Here is a 21117-nt window from a genome sequence, read left to right as displayed (position 1 = left end):
TTAAAATATGTTTAATCAACATATATTATGCATCAAGAGAACTGTCATTATATCTTCTTCCAAAGGTAGTAACTACTTGAGGAACAATGTGTCAATTTATTACACGCAAATGCAAAAGTTGTGTTGACTTCTCATTTTGTGAACAGATTTTTAATTTAGATAAAATGACATTTCTTTGAATTTAATGATACTAATTTTGAATTCCACATTTTTGTGTACATGTTTTAAAAGAAGAGAAATAGTTGTTAATACTTTGGCTCCATTACCAAAATAACTTAGCAAATAGTTACCAAAGATAGCTTAAAATCACTATAATTAGATGATTAAAACAGAAAAGCAGTTCTTTTCAACTGATTTGATATTATTTTCATCAAATTCTTGAATAATTATAATAATTTTATGAACGTTTATACTGAGGAAATGGAAACACCTAGCCTCTATAATTCAGGAAAAAATTCAACATTGAGGACAGTATTGTTGGTTATGTGGTGATAATGACAAACACACATATTGATAGAGCAAAATATTGTAGGAAGATCGAGGTTTTACTAAATGAAGAAAGATGTGTAGCAGAAATATAATCAGAATTGTTTGTGTAACATACATAATTCATAATCATATAATCATGATAAGGTATTTTGCAAACCAAAATAAAAATAGTTGTTGCCCAGATTTACACACACAAAAAAACACACGACATACACATATATATGTACACACATATACATCTACACATATATGTGTGTATAAATAAACATATGTGTATATATACATATACATGTCACTACACTGTAGAAGTTAAAATATTGGTAACTTTTAGTTTTTGTGGGTGGTAGCTTCACAAATGTGAAAGAAAAGGAAAGAAAAAAAGACAAAGGATGGGCAGGGAAGGACATAACAGGACAGGAAAGAAAAGGGAAGGAAGAGGGACAAGCAGGGATCAATAATAAGGGTGTCTTGTAAACCAAGGACTATGATGAATTTGTGCATCTGAAATTCATATTTAAAAGGTTTTAACGCTTTCTTTTCTACCTGTCTGACATTCTCTCTCTATGAAAACTGATCAGGCCGGGCGCGGTGGCTCAAGCCTGTAATCCCAGCACTTTGGGAGGCCGAGATGGGCGGATCACGAGGTCAGGAGATCGAGACCATCCTGGCTAACACGGTGAAACCCCGTCTCTACTAAAAATACAAAAAACTAGCCGGGCGAGGTGGCAGGCGCCTGTAGTCCCAGCTACTCGGGAGGCTGAGGCAGGAGAATGGCGTGAACCCGGGAGGCGGAGCTTGCAGTGAGCTGAGATCCCGCCACTGTACTCCAGCCTGGGCGGCAGAGCAAGACTCCGTCTCAAAAAAAAAAAAAAAAAAAGAAAACTGATCAAATGTTGGAAGGTAAGTTTCAAGTGTGCAGAGAGGCCATGGGAGATGGCAAGAAGGAAGTCGGTGAAATAAATTTGGGGTACACGGGCTTTGAGGTCCCTCAGGGACTCTCGGGCGGTGATGTCCAATAGAGAGTTGGCAAAGTTGATATGAGACACGGAGAAGGGAATAGCCTGGAGATGTAGATCTGGGAGTCATCGGTGCTTTCTGGAAATGAATGAGATCACACAGGGAGAGACAACTTGAGGACTGAGGAGAGAGGAGGCCCAGGACAGAACCCCAGGAACACCGCCACTCAAGGTGGCAGCTCAGCTTCCTGGCAGGCATCACTACCCCGGGCTCTGGAGTCAGGCAGAGCCAGTATTGAAAGTGGGCTGTGGAGTTCTGGGGCTGAGCGCTCTTGGCAAAGTCGGGTACCCTCTTTGATCAGCTGTCACACCTGGCGATAATGGGCATCAGAGAGAGATGCCTTGCGAGGATGCTGTGAGCTGCGTCAGGTAAAGCACCTGGGGTCAGAAAGCCACCCCTCCTCCTCTTCTCCGCGACCCCACTTTGCTACACAAACGCACCGAGACTCCGACAGTCCCCAGCCTCCGGTCCCTCAGGGATGGAAGATGAGGTATGTCAGGCAAGAGGGGGGGCCGAGCTCCAAGGTGAGGTGTGTCGGGCAACAGCTGGGCTGAGCTCCAGTGATGCGGCGCTCACGTGACCCGTCGGACGCCTACGTGGGCACCAGCCCCCACGCCAGCCCGCCAGCCAGCCCAGCGGTCGGGTCCCGGAGCCCGCGCAGAATAAGCTGTCTGAGCTGCCCAGACTGCTGGGGAGCAGCGAGCCGGCTTCCGCGAGCCGGAGGAAGCACAGGCGTGTCCTGGGTACCCGCAGGTCAGTGTGAAATCGGGCGCTGCCGGCGGCCCCTGGGACAGGGGTGGAGGGGGCTGGCAGTAGGATTGGGGAGGGAGCGGAGAAGGAATCCTGTAGATTGGTGAGGAAGGGGATGCCTGCGGAGCGGACCGGGGTGGGGACAGGGGAGGGAGAACTCCCGAAGCGAGCCTGGCTCGCCTTCACTACGCCCCCGTGCACTGAGTCATCCATCCATTTTTAGTGCTAGAAATGAGGGGTGGGGGTAGCGACTCCGCAGTGCGACAGTGAAACGTAGACATATTCTAGAAATAATCCCTTCTCACAATCTACGCCCATAGAAACACTTGATCTCCGCAAAAATGGGGTGGCGCTGGGGCAGGTTGTCTCAGGGAAGGGGGACACAGAGACAAACGCAGTTTGGAAAGCATCCTGGTTTGGTGCCCGAGGCCTGGAAAGAAATGGCGGCTGGGGTGCGGGGGATGTAGGGGAGAAAAACGTTGGGTGAACAGGGCCTGGACTCAGGAAAGGGAACCGAGTCCCTGTGTGTCCGCTGAGCGCGCAGTCCCTGCCCCTGTCTCCTATCTGTCCGCAGGTCTGCGCGTCTGTTGTTCCCAGCGCTCTAAGAGGCCTGAAAAGGAGGAGCAACCTGTCCAGAATCCCCCGCAGGTCCGTGAAAGCAGGGGGCTGCATGGACAGGGGCCCACAAGGGTTTAGAGTGTGAAGGACCCAGCTAGGGCCGAATTGGGGCCCCTGCCCTTCCGCCCACCCACATGAACACACACCTTACCAGGCTGAACCAGTGCAGAGAAGGTGGCAGGGCCTGTCAGGGAACAGCTGGCTCACGTGTGTGGGAGGAGTGGCAGGCTATGTGGTGGGCAGAAGGCCCTCTTGGAGGTCCGGTCAGCTTAGGGGAACCCTTACCAGGGGTGAGATGCAAGTAGTATCCAGACCTGCATTCCACGCCAGGCCCTCAGTCTCCCATGTCTCCTCTTTGTCTCCCCTTCCCTCAACCCGCATCCCCCAGGAAAGGAAAAGGAGGGGAAATCTCGACATGGAAAAATTCTTCAATGAAAATGAAGGAATGCTTTGGAACCAAGGAAAGACAGAAAATGAAGAACAGCCACCGGACCAGGGAAAGCCAGAAGTAGCTTGTACTCTGGAAGACAAGACGTTAGAAAACGAGAGAAAGACAGAAAACAAGGGCAAGACAGGAGATGAGGAACCGTTAAAGGATAAAGAAAAGCCAGAGAGTGCAGGAAAGGCAAAAGGAGAAGGAAAGTCAGAGAGGAAGGGAAAGTCACAGATGGAGGGAGGATCAGAGAGAGAGGGAAAGCCAGAGAGAGGGGGAAGGGCAGAGGGGGAACGAGAGCCAGACAGTGAAAGAGAGCCAGAGAGTGAGGGAGAGCCAGAAAGTGAAAGGAGGTCTGAAGGAAAGCGCCCAGCTGAGGATGATATACCCAGGAAAGCCAAAAGAAAAACAAACAAGGGGCTGGCTCAGTACCTCAAGCAATATAAGGAAGCCATACATGATATGAATTTCAGCAATGAGGACATGATAAGAGAATTTGACAACATGGCTAGGGTGGAGGATAAAAGGAGAAAAAGCAAACAGAAATTGGGGGCGTTTTTGTGGATGCAAAGAAATTTACAGGACCCCTTCTATCCTAGGGGTCCAAGGGAATTCAGGGGTGGCTGCAGGGCCCCACGAAGGGACACTGAAGACATTCCTTACGTGTAGTGTCCCTGGCAGGCATTTATCAGGCCATATGTTTTAACCTTATGGTAATACTTTGCTTTAGTTGTTCCTCCTGCTACCAGTAGCCTTTTGACCCACCTGCCAGTGCTTGCTTGCTCTATGTTTCAGTAGCAGATTTTCACACCTGTACATTTCAGAGACGTCATGATTCATGGAAAAATAAAGCAGCTTGTAATATCATCTGCAGAATCTGTCTGTTTTTGTTAAATACATGAAAGGTTAACAGTGGTTTTCTGAGCTGTGAGCTAGCAGGTGATTTCATTTCTTTGTTTTCTTTCTTTCTACTAATCTTTCTTTTCCCAGAGAACACAAATTACTTTTCTCACAAAAATAATAAAATATTTTTAAAAATCAGAACACAGTATGTAAAAAACAAAGAGAATAACTGTCCAGTGAACTTATGAAGTTCAGTAGAGACACTTAAAGTTCTTGTTGTCAGAACTTAAAACGATAGGTAAAATTCACATTACCTACCTGTGGGACTCATCTGGAGAAGTCAACCTGGGGTTATTATAGATCCATTGCTCTAATGGACAGTCTTGTTGTTTGTCAAATGGAGATAATACTTTGCTTTTCAGAACTGCTGAGTGGGTTGGATGAGGTAGAGAATATATGTGTTGGGTTGGCATCTACCTTCTCCCCTGCTCTAGCAGAAAAAATACCCCCTCAGACACTTGGAAGAGAACTAGGGTAAATCTTACCTGTATCCAGGAATAAGTCTAGGAAACTGAAAGGTGGGTGCCATTCTCTCTTAGACAATGTCATGTCCACTGGGCACTGTGCTCCTTCTTATAAATCTTGCACCCTCCTAAAGCTCCCATTGATGCTGATGGGCTGAAGTTCTCAAGATAACAAGGTCCGGTTGATTTCCCTGGAGTCCCCAGTGAGCCAAGCCTACTGACCCCATTCCACGACACCTATGAAAATGTGGATAAAGTCCCTTTCCTCACTTTAGAGTTATACTCGCCCAATAGGGTAACACCTCAGTGATACTTCAGTCCCTGGGGGATTTCAGATTTTTAGTAAAACAATTGTTTCTATGCTTGTTGGTTTGGAAGTGTTTGCATACAGCCATCTTTCCACCAGATTCAGGGATAGAAGGCTGAGGTAAAATTTGAGTGACACACACTCATCTGTTCTCATCTGTCAGTGACTTGTATGCTTGACTCATCTTTCCTTAGAGGAATTTCTCTTCTAGGAAAGTTCTTCCAGGTCTCACCTTACCAGTTTAACACCCCTACCCACATTTGTAATTTTTAGAGCAATGCTACTCAAATAGTGGTTCATGGACTAGCTGCATCAGCATCAACTGAAAGATAGAAATGTAGAATCTCAGATCCTCACCCCAGACCTACTGAATGAGAATCTTTTCTGGTTTTAATAAGATCTGCAGGTGATTCCTGTACAACTTAAAGTTTGAGAAGCAAGGTTAATGAGGAAACTCTCAGTCTTCCCAATTCCACCTTCTCATGATACATGTGCCTAGAAGGATAAACACATGTGCTTCATAGGATGCACATCACATACTTTTAAATGGACCTGTGTTTGTCAAACTGAAGTTTCACCTTCCTACATTTGCAGAGTTTAAAACAAATTCAGCAGGTCAAGACCTGCAATATTTTTAAATGAAATAGGATATAATAGATTCAACCAGAACCAGATAGTAAACATCACATTATATGGCAGGTAGGCAGGATTAATATTATTATCTGAAATTTGTATTTCAGTTATATATATTTGAACAATATGTTTCTGACTGTGGGGTGAGGTTTTCTAAAATTGAGGAACATTGGACTCTGCTTGTCAAAGCACAACCTGTTCTTTATCCTGGTATCCCTAATGCCTAGCACAGTGCCTGACAAGTAATAGGTTCTTGATAAATTTGTAAATAATAATACCTGAGTCAAGAATTCTTGTCCAAGATCATTCCCTGTCTACATAAATAACTGTGGACTCTATATCTCTAGCAGCATTTACTTGCAATTCTAAAAGGAACACCATGGAGAAGGGTTTGTACCACGAATTTAACCTTATCTCATTTATTAATGCATTTTTAAAGTATCCTAGTTTGTCACATGTCAGAATCACCTTAAGACTTCACCAAAAATGTGAATTTATAATCCCCACGTCAGATCCACTAGGTGGAGCTCTATAATTTCCATCTTAAGCAGGCTGCCTGGGTGATTCTGATTCATAATAAAGGCTAATCACCACTGATTTATATATTCATTATGATCTCGATCATATTAACTGTAAACCATAAGTTAAGCAGAAAGAAAGATTTTACAGTGTCTCTTTTTTGGTGGGGAAGGTGAAGGCTTTTCTAAGTTCTAAAACAAAGGTTAAGAGTAAAAATCCATAAACTCAAGGTTTAATATATTTATTGCATAGAACCTGAAAGTATCTTTAGAGCAAACCACACCTATAAACAAAGGCAAAGTCAAAGCATATCATAGTATAGTGTATTTCCTCCTCCAGATGCCATGATAACTGTGGCAGCTGAACAGTTCCACTGCTAAAGAAGTCTCTTGGGACCCCAAATGGTGATGATTGCAAATCTACAGTTCGTTGGAGGAAAAAAAAAAAATGGATGCAACATAGCAGCAGCATTAAGGGGAAACATCATAGTCAAAAGCTGTCTAATAGTAAGGGATCTGGAGTGGCCAGGTATGAGCTTTGATTATCTTCCCTCTTTATAATAGCCCTGGCAGGATGCACTTCTCTTTTCAGATCATGAACCATTAATGTATGCATAAAATACTTTGAAACCAGAGAACGCAAAATAGAGTCTCAGTCCAGGTTTCTGGTGCATTACTGGTTGTGTAAGCATATTCTTGCTATGTAGCCAGTCTCAACAGCAGAGCCTTTGGCAATGTGGTTCACTGAGACTAGATTTAAATGATCAATCTCACTGTCATCAATAAAACTAACAGGCTGGTAAAAATCATCCCAAATTCCTCAGACCCATGATTATCAAACAGCACTCTTAATCAATATGTTTTATGCCTTTACCATGGGTCAATGCCACGCAGGCACATTTCTTATTTTGATAGAAAGCTCAGGCAAGTCTCAGCCCTGCTGGAGTTCACCCTCACAAAATAATATGCTTTTTATCCTCCTCCTTACCATATGCATAAAGCTGCAGGCACAATTCCTAATAAGTGCTATTAACATGACCCTCACTCATTTGTGGATATCTCCTCATCTTCCCATCCCAATTCACTCTCCATTCTTCTTTACCCTGCTCTGTCTCCCAAGGGACTCTGACCTATATGGACCACATCAAAGGGCTCCCTCATCCTCTGGGAGCCAGCAGTGGTGAGTGCAGTCAGGAAATTTGTTTCCCAACTTGTTCCCTGCAGTGTTGTCAGATGCTGGTGGAGTCCCTTCTCCCAAGATTCCTAGGCTCTGCACCTCCAACTTTTAAGTACCCCTCTTTCCCTCTGTGCCTCAGGCCTACTTCTGGTAATCTCACCTTTAGTAGCCATGGTGTATTGCACTACTCACTTTTGTTCTCTAATACCCTTCCCATACCTTTGTCTATTCTCCTTTATTAAGAACTGCCCTCAAATTTTCCACTGCAAATATACCCCCTGTTTCCTGTAATGTACTTTTCAGGTACAGTAACAGATACAGAAAGTCACCCCAGGAATTGGGTTCCTTGTAAATCTGAGGGAAAAAAATAACTTACTGACAATAGGGTTGAGAACAGTAGGGAGAAGGCGATAGGAGAGGTTCACAAGTACGTGGTATGTAGTAGTATGATGATAACTCATACACCACTGGTGGCATGAAATGAAGTGCAAGTGAAATCCAAATCTTTGAGAAATCAAATGGTTATGCTACTTAAGTACTAAAACAAAAATAATTACCAAAATGTTTCTGGAGTCATCTGTGTTCATCTGACAACCCTAGAGAGTATGCATGGAAAAAAGAGGACATTGGAAGTTACAAAAATACAACAGAGAACATATATACAGCACCAGAAAGCCTCTAAGGCAGGGTTGAAGGAATCCCTCATCTTAGGGTAGATATAGCTGTGAACCAAGGCTAGGTCTTCGTGGTGTTGCAGTTCTGCTGCAAATTAAATGCTCCAAATGCAGTCGCTTTTACAATAAAGTAAGGACACTAGTAGAGAAGGAATAGAACTGTGATATATGGGATAGTGGCATTTGTGAAGACATACTCCGAGGCATTAAGAAATGCATTTGTGAGAGGGTCAAGAGCATCTTTGAAGATTTCTGTGGGCCTGTGCTTTGTAGGCTGGAGACGATGGTGGAGAATGCTGCAAGAGAATTGTCCTACCTCATCTTAATGTGAATTATGGAATCCCAGAGCAGTGGAAGTCAGGTGACAGGGCTTAATTATCTAAGACAAGGTGAGTGGACCTACCACAATAACCACAGGATTTGAATGGTAATTAGTGAATTTTTGGTCCACAGGGATTTGTGGTGATAGCTAATCAGAGCATTCTTTAAAATGAAATAATTGGGCCACCTACTGGATACTGCTTGACATATTCAGGCAGAAAAAAATCTCTAGGTCTGCAAGAAAGTCTAACTCAAGATGCTGTAGTGTGTTTTCTAAACTTCTTACTCAACTGAGGGGAAGAAAGGGTACCTCTAAGGAATGATCTTGCAGCCACTGGTGTATACTGTGAATCTTACATCAAACCTTTCCCAGTGGGACCTACAGACACTTTTCAGAGTGACTGTGCACTCTGTGCACTACTCACAAAAGTGAGTAGTGCAATACACCATGGCTACTAAAGGTGAGATTACCAGAAGTAGGCCTGAGGCACAGAGGGAAAATAAAATACCAAAATCTTCTGGGAGTTATTAGCTAAAGGCTCAGAACTGAGGCTAATTTCTGGAGACCTCAAACTGTATCATAACAAATAATCAGATTGGGGAGCTTGTGAGATGCTGTGTAGAGGAAATAAGCCAATAACTGCTCTATATTTGGAAAGTAACTCCTGGGTGCTGGCTGGTCCCCAACATCTGACTATGTTATTCCAAGTAACTATGCACCTAGAAATATTATCATGAACTAGCCACTGTTTAGTTCATCAAACTACATAATTAGATATGCACAGCAGAATTCTATTTTAAGATGAGAATTATACGTAACTGACTGAATTTAAACATGACTAAAAGGCACAAGAAAACTACATAAGCAAGAAGTTCAGACTCGCAAGGTACTGTCTCCTACTGCTTGGCCACCTCCCTATCAACCTACATTTGTGGCCTAATGGAACATTCCCTGTAACTAGAGAATAGAAAAGAATGGGTCTGTTTTATAGATGAATGTGCATGGCATGCTGGAACCCACTGGAAGAGAAAGGCTGCTGTACTACAATCTCACTCAGGAAAGACAGCAGCAGCGGGAAATCTTACTAATGGGCAGAAATTTCAATGATATAACTTGTTCACTTGGCATGGAAAGAGAGACAGCCTGATTCATGAGCAATAGCATGTGAGTTGGCTGGCTTTTCAGGGACTTGAAAAGAACAAACTTGGAAAATTAGTGATGAGGAGATTTAGGGGAGAGGTATGTGCGCGAACTGTTCACAAGGTAGACAGAGTGCCAAAATATTTGTTTCTCAATTAAATAATTACCAGAGGGCATCTACTATGGAAGAAGTTCTTAATAATTAGGAGAACAAGAAAAATAACATTTTTAGCAATGGTAGATCACCTTGTTTCAGAGCAAACCCTCCCATGAAGATCTACTAGGAAAGCTGAACAGTTTCAAACAATCTGTTTGAAAACATTGGGGAGCTAACAAAGTATTGAAGACTTGTGTGACCAAAATTTTAAAGACAAAATAATTCCACATATATGAAACCTAGACTTGGTGTAACTTTTTTCTTTGAGACATTTGTTGATAGGAAAGTTGAGGATATTAGGCTGAGAAGCAGTGAAGTTTTCAGCAGTTTTAAAAGGCTGGGACACAGAAATTGAAGTTCAGGTTCCAAGGGAGGAAGGTTCCTGGTATACATCCTTGAATTTCCATTGGTACCAGGTAACGTTATACTCTAGAAATAAAGATGAATGGAAAATAAACTTATTTTCACAATATCTAAAGCCTAGCTTTAAATAAGGTCAGTCCCAACTTGAATTAAGATGATCCATTTCTGTCTTAACTGGGGACCTCAGACCTACAGTATGCTGACTTAAAAATGACAGAATTTGTAAATTTGGAAAGGAGATTTTATTTTTTATAAAGAGTTACAGTCTTCAAGGTGGCCATTCTGACAGTCTGGGAAGCATAGCCTCTGGCAGAACCTGGAAACAGGCACTTTGAGGGAGGAAGGGGTAAGACAGGAATTTACGCTGGATAGGTTGGCTAAGCATACATATTCAACAGGTTATAGGAGATATAAATATAATTCAGTGAGTCCTAATGCATGCCTATTGAATAAACATGCATGTTATATATGAACCCCGTTCATGTTGGGGTGGAAACTTAACATGTAAATGTATTACAATTAGTCTCTATAAGTCGAAAGGTAAAGCAGGGACATGAAGGCCCTCAAGTTCTGGCCTCTGTAAACTGGCCCAGAGCCAGTCCATGGTCAGTGGTCTTCCTAACAGGAGAAAGTTACTGAAATCAGTCTCTTGTCCAATTAAAGCTGTAGTTATGGCTTGTGAAACAGGTTGTCAGTTAGTCAGTGTCTGGTAGTGAGCTACAATTGTGTTAATATTGCTTATCTCAAGGTCAGTGCTTGTGTAGCTGTCAGACAAAAAGAAAAACTTCGTAGCAGTTAAAACATAGTTTATTCTTTAAGTCCAGGCATGCATGACTTAACCCTTACCTGCCATGGCCTTAGGTCCTGTTTATAATTTTTATATCTTATTGCCACAAAGAGTCCGTTCTATTAGCATTAATGATATATATTTTTACATTAATGGTGGTCAGTTGTTTTGTCTAAACTGTAAAACGGAGGGGGTATAATGAGACTTGTCTGACCTAGCATCCTCTCACAGCCAGGAACTCAGTTTTTAAGGTTTCTCTGGAGTCCCCTTGGCCAAGAAGTGGTCTGTTCAGTCAATGGGGGGATTGAGATTTTATTTTTAGTTTACAAGTGCAAGAAACTAAACTTTGCCAGGAGGAATTAGCTTGGTAGTACCTTATTTTTTGTCAAGACCCCCAAATATGAACTCAGTTTAGCTGACAGCTTGATTTTAGCTTTGTGAGACCCTGATCAAGGAATTCAGTGGTGAATTCCAAAGTTCTGACCTATAGAACTGTCAGATAATAAGTAGGTATTGTTTTAAGCTGCTACATTTAAAGTGATATGTTACACAGTAAGAGAATATTAATAAAAATTTTAGTACTGAAAGTAGTGAATGCCTAAATATATGAGAGTGGCTGGGGAAACTGGCAGTTGATGGAGGCTGGGAGAATTTTGAGGAACATGATGATGTTTATCCAACTGTAAGTAAAAATATATACCTTAAAGATTCTGCTGGCGAGGGACCGGTAATATGCGAGGAGCAAGTTACTAGAAATTGGAGGGAAAATATCCTTATATTTAGTGGCATGAAAATTAGAGAAATAGTCTCCAACAGTTATGTGGAAAGCCGAACTTGCAAGTGATGCATTGGGACATTTAGTTGTGACGATTTCCAAGCAATGTTTTGAAGTGTAGTCTGGTTTCTTCCTGCTGCTTATAGCAAAAGGTGACAAGAGAGATATATTGAGAGAATAGCTGTTAAACAAAAAGGAACTAAAACTTGAGGACGGGGAAATACCCATCCTATCCAAATGGAAAAATACACAAAATTAAGAGATTCCTTCTGATAATATGACACAGAGAAAAAGCTGAGGATGTAGTTGTTACAGTCTTTCTCTGAAACGTTAGAAAAATAAGAAAGTCAGAGCACTTAGTCACACAAAGACCATTTTCAAGAGATTGAAAGTATGACTCAAATATGCTCTCAATCAAACTAGAGAGGCTGAGTCTACAGGTCAGAGACAGAGAAATCAGAGATTCAAAGCTTAAGAAGGTTTTAATGTGCTGCTGCTGCCTTAAAGCTGGAGGGTACAATGTGGCAAGGAATGCGCATAGCCTTTAGGACCTAAAACCAGCCACACTCAGCTACCTCAGCAAGAGAAAAAAATAGAGAAAGATGATCTCAAAAATATCTATCAATGTGAATTTTCTTCAATGGAGTAAAACCTAGTGTAATTTATGCAAGACTCACCTCACAAGATTTTAAAGAAAATTATATCAGTATAAACACTGCCAACTCTAAATGAAAGTGATAGAGTACAACATGGGAGAAGGTTGTGAGATCCCCAAACTTCTCTTGATAAGAAATGATCTGATAAAACTACTCAGCTGAGAACACATGCTGCGTCTAATGAAAAAGGAAGGATTACTCAGATCGCAGAGCCAAGAGCTCAGAGCACAGACCTGACAGTCCAGAGGACACATCCAAGTGAACAGAGAGTGAAGTTGAGTGCCACAAAGGATTTTTCCAGGACTTAAAACCTAACAAAGAAGTTTTTGAGCCAGTGATCTCTTTTTATCTTCCATTTTTTTACCCGCTTTTGTCTATAACTGTTATCCTGTGCTTGTCACATCATCATAGGTTGGGAATTTTATGGGCAAATAATTTGTCTCCTCAGTTTTACAGACCCGCAGATGGGATGAAATGTCTTCAGGAGCTTTACTTAACGGATTATGCCCAAGATCCTCATCCACATCTGGTTTATATAATTTAGATGATGGCATGTTTACTTTTGAGCTCATGCTGTAATGGGATGAGATTTTGGCGAATCTTGGGAGAAGTTGACTGTATTTTTACATTTGGTAGGGAAATAAATTTTGGGGACCTGAAGGCAGACTATGGTAGGCAGAATTCTAAGATGGTTTCCACAAGTTACCAGCCCACAGTGTATTATACATATCTTCCTCCAGTTACTCAATCCAATACTAATCTATGTGTTACTGTAAACAGATTTCACAGATATAATTAGGTTCCCAGATCAGTTGATCATAACATCCAGAGACAATCTGGGTGAGCCTAACCTAATCACATCATCCCTTTAGATGAGGGTCTAGAGTCAGAGACAGAAAAATCAGAGATTAGAAGCTTTAGAAAGAATCAATGTGCAGGTACACAGTGAAGATTGGAGGGGTTCACATCATAAGGAATGCAAATGGCCTCTAGGAGCTGAAAATGGCTTGGCTGACAGCCAGAAAAAAAAATTGGGGACCACATTCCTACAGTTGCAAGGAAGCAAATTCTGAAAGCAACATGAGAGAACTTGGACATAGATTTCCTCCCAGAACTTCCAATGAGAACTCAGTCTGGCTGAAATTTTGAATCCTCCTCAAGATATCTAGGACATCTAAAATCCTCCTCATCATTAATTGTCCAACTAATTCTCTTCAAGTACTTGACCAACCAATCTTTTAGTCATTGCTCATGAGGCAGGGTAGATTCATACCTCCAACCATTAAGCGTTCTGTACAGAATGGACAACCATATGATTCACCCAAAATCGTACGTCAAATCCTAGGGTCTTTTTTCTACTATTCTGGGTTATCCCCGAGTGGGACTACAGTGAGGCAGCCATCCACTTGCACCTACTATCAATATACCAAGAAGATACAACCAGGAATTGATACATTGTTTCATATCTCTTTTTCTAACTGGTCACAAGGATGAAGAATTCACCAAGATGCCATATATGATATATGTTGGTTGAGAGAGAGGCAATGAGTCTGATCAAACTGCACATGAAATTTACTTGTGCCTTCTTGGTTTACTCTGGTCTGATCTTGTAAAGCCATTTGCAATTAATGGTTGAAAGCTGATGTCCACACAAAACTTTATTATTCAACAGAGTAGACAGCAATGCGTTCATTAAGAGTAGCTCGTTAGTGGCCGGGCGCGGTGGCTCAAGCCTGTAATCCCAGCACTTTGGGAGGCCGAGACGGGCGGATCACGAGGTCAGGAGATCGAGACCATCCTGGCTAACACGGTGAAACCCCGTCTCTACTAAAAATACAAAAAACTAGCCGGGTGCGGTGGCGGGCGCCTGTAGTCCCAGCTACTCGGGAGGCTGAGGCAGGAGAATGGCGTGAACCCAGGAGGCGGAGCTTGCAGTGAGCTGAGATCCGGCCACTGCACTCCAGCCTGGGGCGACAGAGCGAGACTCCGTCTCAAAAAAAAAAAAAAAAAAAAAGTAGCTTGTTAGTATGGAAAATTAATACCTCATGGTCAGGTGTTATGTCTCTACTGGGTTTGATAGCATGCCAGGAGCAGATTCTCAAATGTAGACTAGTTGCCAAGAGGGAATGATTTTGCTCAAAAAACCCTGGAGGCATATACTTGAATTCTACTATTGGGGCTTTCTAAAACTCCATGGAGCCTCTCTTTCTAGCACGGACACAATACAATTGGATCTGCAGGGTCATGAGGTTGAAGTATCAGAGAAGGTCACACTACAGTCTGGAACTACTGTAGATCTTTTTCTTGCTCTGGGTACCACTTAAAACAGGAAACCATATGGAGTCCAAGAACAAAATCAGTATAATACATATTGTCTCTAAAATCTAAGGTCTTAATTCCTTCAAGCTAAGTGTAGTAAGATCATCTGCAGGTATGTACTTAACTGCTACCCATCTAGGGCAGTTTACCACCCATGATTTCCCACTCTGGCATTTCTTCTGTTCCTTTGTGAGGCTGTGCTCCTGTGGCATATACAGAACCCTCCACTGGGTTTTTTGTTTGTTTGTTTGTTTTGTTTTGTTTTGTTTTGTTTTGTTTTAATGGCACGATCTCGGCTCACTGCAACCTCCACCTCCAGGGTTCAAGCAATTCTCCTGCCTCAGTCTCCAAAGTAGCTGAGATTACAGGCACCCACCACCACGCCCAGCTAATTTTTTTTTCATAGTTTTAATAGAGACGGGGTTTCACCATGTTGGCCAAGCTGGTCTCAAACTCCTGACCTCAGGTGATCCACCCACCTCAGCCTTTGAAGGTGCTGGGATTACAGGCGTGAGCCACTTTGCCCAATGCTGGGTCTTTTTATAACACAGATTCCACAGTTGTTCAGTTTCACTTTGCAGTGCCTGTCTTCCAGGGACTGAGAAGTTTCACCCCTTACAGTGCGGGAGCTCTCCTTGGTGCTGCTGAATATGTGTTCTTTAGTAAGGGAAGCTTTTACTGTTAACTGTATATAGTGAACTAATATCTCTGCTGATATTCTGCTATATATAGTAGGTCCTATACAGCCTGTAAAGCCCATTACTCCTCAGTACTTTGGAGAGTGTAAGTAAACCCTGTTAGACAATTTATTTGTCCAAAGTTATTTAGGTAGACAGGGGCTAAACTTGGAGACTCAGTCATTATTATTTACATTTTTATTAAGTGCTTACTACTTGTCAGTTACTTGTGTTGGGCACTAGAAATACAAATATAAAATGGACATGCCATGTTTTGAGATGCAGAATCCAGTGCAGTCTTTCTCATTTTTTTTACTGCAGCCCACAGTCAGAAACTGATTTTCGTCATAACTCATGGTGCACACACATACATACATACATAACTGAAACAAAGTTCACAAAAAATATTCACTCTAGTTAGAATGCTATTTGATATTTGATATTTTCTGTTTGGCTGTATTCAATTCTATTCTATCCTATTTCATTTTTTAAAAATTACCTATCTTGACCCATTGAATTGATTTCAAGATCTACTTCTCATGGGGGAAGGACAACTTCAATTTGAAAAACATAGGCTTATTTAATAATCTGTGATGTGTGTCTTATATAGCACACATATTTATATTTTTAGGCACATATTTTATGTAAAGGTGGGAGTGGGGAACCTGAAGGGTCTCTTTCTAAGCTGGTGCTTCTCAAACTTCAGTGTGCATAAGAATCTTCTTGGGATATTGTTAAAATGAAGATTCTAACTCAGTAGGTTTGAGGCAAGACCTGAGATTCTGCATTTTTAATTAGTTCTCCAGGTGATGATTATGCAGCTGGTTCATGGACCACAACATGTTCATTACAAAGGATTTAAAACTCAAATGTATTGATGGGTCTGCTCAACTGCTGAAGTGTTACCTGACAAGTTTCCTGAGAGTGAACTCAACAGAGAAAAGAGCATCTGCAGACAAGATATTAACCCATGAGAACAGCACAACCACTATCATGCAGTTATGTTTTCCTGGCCTAGCCTGCAATATCTGAGTTTTGTGAGGAGAATATTTATGTATGCAAAACAAACAAATCAGGAATACACACAAATGATCATTTTGGCATAAAAAGAATTTGGAAGATATTAATAAGAGGCCCAAGCAGCACCGAGGTGATATCCATGTGTACCTGGTTACTATAACTATAAAGTGTAGAGAGGGCTTTACCCATTTCTATGGGGGTCATGAGTTGGTGGACATTGCTTACCAGTGATTCCAGAGAAAATGACAGGGCTTTGACACCATAAATCCTCTATCAGTAAAGGGCGCAGGACCTGGGAAAAAGGGCATAGTGCCCAGCAGACGTGGCAGTATCTAGGAGATAGTGGCATCTACTTCTTAGCTGCCTGGAAATATTCCTAGACATGGTGAGAACTCCCTCAGCCCTCCTCCAATGTGTCTGATTCCACTGACTTTCCTACTACTGTAGGGGAATAGTTTAGGAGCCATTTCTCCCCTGAGTACCTGGTGGGAACCAGGCCACAACACGGCTCACATCCTCAATACCTCATCTTATCCACCAGGTAGTCCTGTGAGGTAAGTATTATCCTTATTTTACAAATGACAAGATTGACTCTTACAGCAATAGATCTGTTAGAATTTCCAGGTTGATTCATTTAGTTTTTAGTCCCAGACATAATATGAATTTTACCTGTCATCTTATGTTCTGATAACAGGAATTGTGTCTTTATTGCCTTTGTAAGTTCACCAAACAGTTCAATTTCTTATTATGTAATGTTTTCAGCTTTTATTTATTTTTTAGTATGACAAATATAATCCATATCCTTTAGTAAAGAAAAGATAGAGATGAGTGAGCAAAGTAAAAGAGTCACACATTGGGGTGCCATAGCATGATAGAGGACCCAGGAACATGTGTGCAGACCCAGCACTCATGTTAGAGGACCCAGGAACATGATAGAGGATCCAGCAACAGTGCCCACTGACCTGGCTACACCTAGGGAAGACACAGGGATGTGCACAGCAGCAGAGGAATGTCATGGAGGTACATAAAAGAGGTGGTAGGACTCATTTTTGAACACAGGTGAGACCTATTCTTGGCTGCCCTTCAGGAATAACCATTGCCTACTTTTTAGTGTACACGCTTTAAAAGTTTTCTTTGTGCAGAAATGCATTATACAAACATTTACATTTTTATAAAAATTGCCTGATACTGTATATGCGGTTCTGCAAACTGTTCTTTATTTATTTATTTTTTACAATGTGTCATGAACATCTTTTCCATGCACATGGGTGAAAATCCTCTACTAAAATATAGAGCGCTGTAGTTGGGTCAAAAGGCTGCTGGTAACGAGATTGACATCTAAAGCAAAAATATCAGCTTAAGGTTAAAGCATTGGGCCTGGCAAATATCTACCAGGGAAAGCAGGATTGGCAATAATCTCATCAGAGTAGTGAGAGTGGAAGGCCAAAGGCATTAAAGGTATGGGATATCGTGTAAGCCTCTTTGGCCCCTACCTCCACCCCTCACTCCCCTGACACCCCGTTGTCCCCTTGGGGAGAATGGATCCTGTACATCTCTTTGCATCCAATGAAAACCACCCATTTTCTGTTTTTTCCTTAGCTCCTCCTGAGCCCTTGACACATCTCCACTTTCTCTCATCATCTCCTCACTACTCAGATGCCTTTCCTGTAAGTCCTCCTGAAAGTCCTTGGGGGAATCGTCTGTCCCCCTGTCCGTTTTTCTTTTTGCTTTCCGGGGCACATAATCTCCAGCCGGGCGCTTTTCGGCGGCCCGTGGCTGGCTCTCTGTCTTTGCCTGGGAGGCTGGCTTGTCCTCGCCTTGTGGCTTGCCCTCACCTTCGGACTTGCCCTGCTTTTCCTGGCTTCCCTCATCTTCCGGTTGTCCCTCATCACCTGGCTCTCCCTCATTCTCTCTCTTTCCCTCGCATTCTGTCTTCCCCTCCATGTCCGGCTTTTCTTCCTCGTCTGACTTTCCTTCATCATCAGGCTCTACTTCATCTTCTGGCTTTCCCTCGTTTTCCAGGTTTCCTTCATTTTTATTGTAGGGTTTTTCCATGTCGAGATTTCTCTTTTTCCTGTCCTGGGGGATGACAGTGAAGGGAAGAGGAGACAAAGAGGAGACACGGGAGACTGAGGGCCTGGGGTGGAATGCAGGTCTGAATAGTAATTGCATCTCACCCCTGGTGAGGGTTCCCCTAAGCTGGCCGAGCCTCCAAGAGGGCCTTCTGCCCGCCAGGTAGCCCATCACTCCTCCCACACACGTGAGCCAGTCATTCCCTGGCAGGCCTTGCCTCCTTCTCTGAACGGATTCAGCCTGGTAAGGTGTGTGTTCACGTGGGTGGGGGGATGGGCAGGGGTCCCAATTCGGCCTTGGCCGGGCCCTCCACACTCTCAACCCTTGTGAGCCCCCGTCCATGCAGCCCTCTGCTTTCACGGACCTGCGGGGATTCTGGACAGGTTGCTCCTTCTTTTCAGGCCTCTCAGAGCGCTGGGAACAACAGACGCGCAGACCTGCGGACAGACAGGAGACAGGCGCAGGGACTGCACGCTCAGCGGGCTCACAGGGGACTCGGTTCCCTTTCCTGAGTCCAGGCCCTGCTCACCCAATGTTTTTCTCCCCTACCTCCCCGCACCCCAACCGCCATTTCTTTCCAGGCCTCGGGCACCAAACCAGGATGCTTTCCAAACTGCGTTTGTCTCTTAGTGCCCTTCCCCCGGAGGCAACCTGTCTCAGCGCCACCCCGTTTTTGCGGAGGTCAGATGTTTACATGGGAGAGGATTGTGAAAGGGGATTATTTCCAGAATATGTCTACGTTTCACTGTCGCACTGCGGGGTCGCTACCCCCCCCCCTTTCCAGCACTAAAATGGATGGAGGGCTCAGTGCAAGGGGGCGTCGAGAAGGTGGGCCAGGCTCGCTTCGGGGGTTCTCCCTTCCCTGCCCCCGCCCCGGCCCGCTCCGCATCCCCCTTCTTACCAATCTACAGGATCCCTTCTCCGCCCCCTCCCCAATCCTACTACCGGCTCCCTCCACCCCTATCTCAGTGTCCGCCGGCAGCGCCTGCCTTCACACTGACCTGCGGGTACCCAGGACAGGCTTGTGCCTCCTCGGGCTCGCGGAAGCCCGCTCGCTGCTCCCCCGCCGCCTGGGCAGCTCAGACAGCTGATTCTGCGCGGGCGCCTGGACCGGACCGCAGGGCGGGCGGGCGGGCGCGGGGGCTGGTGCCCACGTAGGCGCCTGGTCACTCACGTGAGCACCGCGTCACCAGAGCTAGGCCACCACCACCCCCTTCCCGCCCACCTCACCATCCATCCCGAGGGACTGGGAAGTTGCGGAAGGTGGGAGAGTGTGTGTGTAACAAAGGAATGGGAGCCATCAGGAAGAAGAGGAGGGGTGGCTTTCTGACCCCAGGTGCTTTACCTGACGCAGCTCACAGCATCCTCACAGGGCATCTCTCTCTGATGCCCATTATCGCCAGGTGTGTCAGCTGATCAGAGACGGTACTCGACTTTGCCAAGAGCGCTCAGCCCGAGAACTCCACAGCTCACTTTCAATACCGGCTTTGCCTGACTCCAGAGCCCGGGGTGGTGGTGCCTGCCAGGAAGCTGAGCTGCCACCTTGAGTGGCGGTGTTCCTGGGGTTCTGTCTTGGGCCTCCTCTCTCCTCAGTCCTCAAGTTGTCTCTCCCTGTGTGATCTCATTCATTTCCAGAAAGCACTGATGACTCCCAGATCTACATCTCCAGGCTATTCCCTTCTCCGTGTCTCATATCAGTTTTTCCAGTTGTTTATTGGATATCACCGCCTCTGAGGGACACGGTGCGTCAAAGCCCTGTAACACAAATTGATTTCAAAAGCCTGTGTACCCCAAACTGATTTCACCAACTTCCTTCTTGTCATCTCCATTGGCCTTTCTCCACACTTGAAAGTTACCTTCCAACAGCTGACCAGTTTTCATAGAAAGAGAATGTCAGACAGCTAGAAAAGAAAGCATTCAAAAGTTTTTAATATGAACTTCAGATCCACAAATTCATCACAGCCCTTGGTTCACAACATGCTCTTCTCACTGCCTACTGCTCCTCCCCTCCTTTCCCCTCTCCTCTCCTCCCCACTGTTTACTTTCCTTCCATTGTTTTTCTTCTTCACATTTGTGAAACCACCACTAAACCCAAAGAACTAGAAAATTGCTAATAACTGTTTACTTTCCTTCCATTGTCTTTCTCTTTCACATTTGTGAAACCACCACTGAACCCAAAGAACTAGAAAATTGCTAATATTCTTGTCACTACAGTGTCGTGTCATATATTTGGGTTTTGACAAGATGTTTATAACATGTTTTTGTTTGGATCTCTTTCTGATTATCCTGTTTGGAGTGTATTGAACTTCTTGGGTACATAGACTAGTGTCTTTCCTCAAGTTTGAGTAATTTGCAGTCATTCTTCCTTTGAAAATTCTTTCTGCCCTATTCTATTTCTCTTCTTGTTGAACACCCACCATGCATAGGTGTGCTCTCTTCATTTTTCACATTATTTTTATTTTTCTGCTCCTCAAACTGAATAATCTCAATTGACCTATTTTAAGTTCACTGATTCTTTTGCCTGCTCAAATCTACCGTTGTACCCCTGTAGTGAATTATAGTTATTGTACTTTTCAAATACAGAATTTCTATTTATTTTATAATTTCTACATCTCTTTTTATTTTTACATCTTTGCTGATATTCTGTATTTGCTGAGACATTCTTCTCTTTTTCTTCAGTCCTTTGTTTATGATTTCCTTTAGTTCTTTGAGCATATATAAGACAGTTGATTAAAAATATTTTCGTGTTATTCTAATACATGGACTTCTTCATGATAGTATCTAATTATTTCTTTCTTGTGTATGGGCTATGCTTTCTTATTTCCTTATACGCCTCACAAAGTTT

The 21117-nt window shown here is 43.4% G+C and overlaps 2 protein-coding genes across 2 annotated transcripts; one reads left to right on the top strand and one right to left on the bottom strand.

The window, feature by feature from the left end:
- The first annotated feature begins 2107 nt into the window (after positions 1-2107).
- TCEAL2 (transcription elongation factor A like 2) lies at positions 2108-4174 on the top strand. Its single transcript, XM_003918015.3, has 3 exons — positions 2108-2259; positions 2831-2904; positions 3263-4174. Exon 3 carries the CDS (start codon positions 3290-3292, stop codon positions 3974-3976), a length of 687 nt encoding a protein of 228 aa, XP_003918064.2. The 5' UTR covers positions 2108-2259; positions 2831-2904; positions 3263-3289; the 3' UTR covers positions 3977-4174.
- Positions 4175-17394: 13220 nt separating this feature from the next.
- Positions 17395-19448, bottom strand: TCEAL6 (transcription elongation factor A like 6). The gene is given in 4 exon segments (XM_009197960.1): positions 17395-17731; positions 17733-18278; positions 18637-18709; positions 19274-19448. Coding segments are annotated over 2 exon segments (552 nt in total). The 5' UTR covers positions 18255-18278; positions 18637-18709; positions 19274-19448; the 3' UTR covers positions 17395-17701.
- Between the last annotated feature and the right edge of the window lie 1669 nt (positions 19449-21117).

Source organism: Papio anubis, chromosome X (genome assembly GCF_008728515.1).
Source record: "Papio anubis isolate 15944 chromosome X, Panubis1.0, whole genome shotgun sequence".
Classification (NCBI taxonomy): domain Eukaryota; kingdom Metazoa; phylum Chordata; class Mammalia; order Primates; family Cercopithecidae; genus Papio; species Papio anubis.
This window is presented reverse-complemented; position numbering and strand designations above follow the sequence as displayed.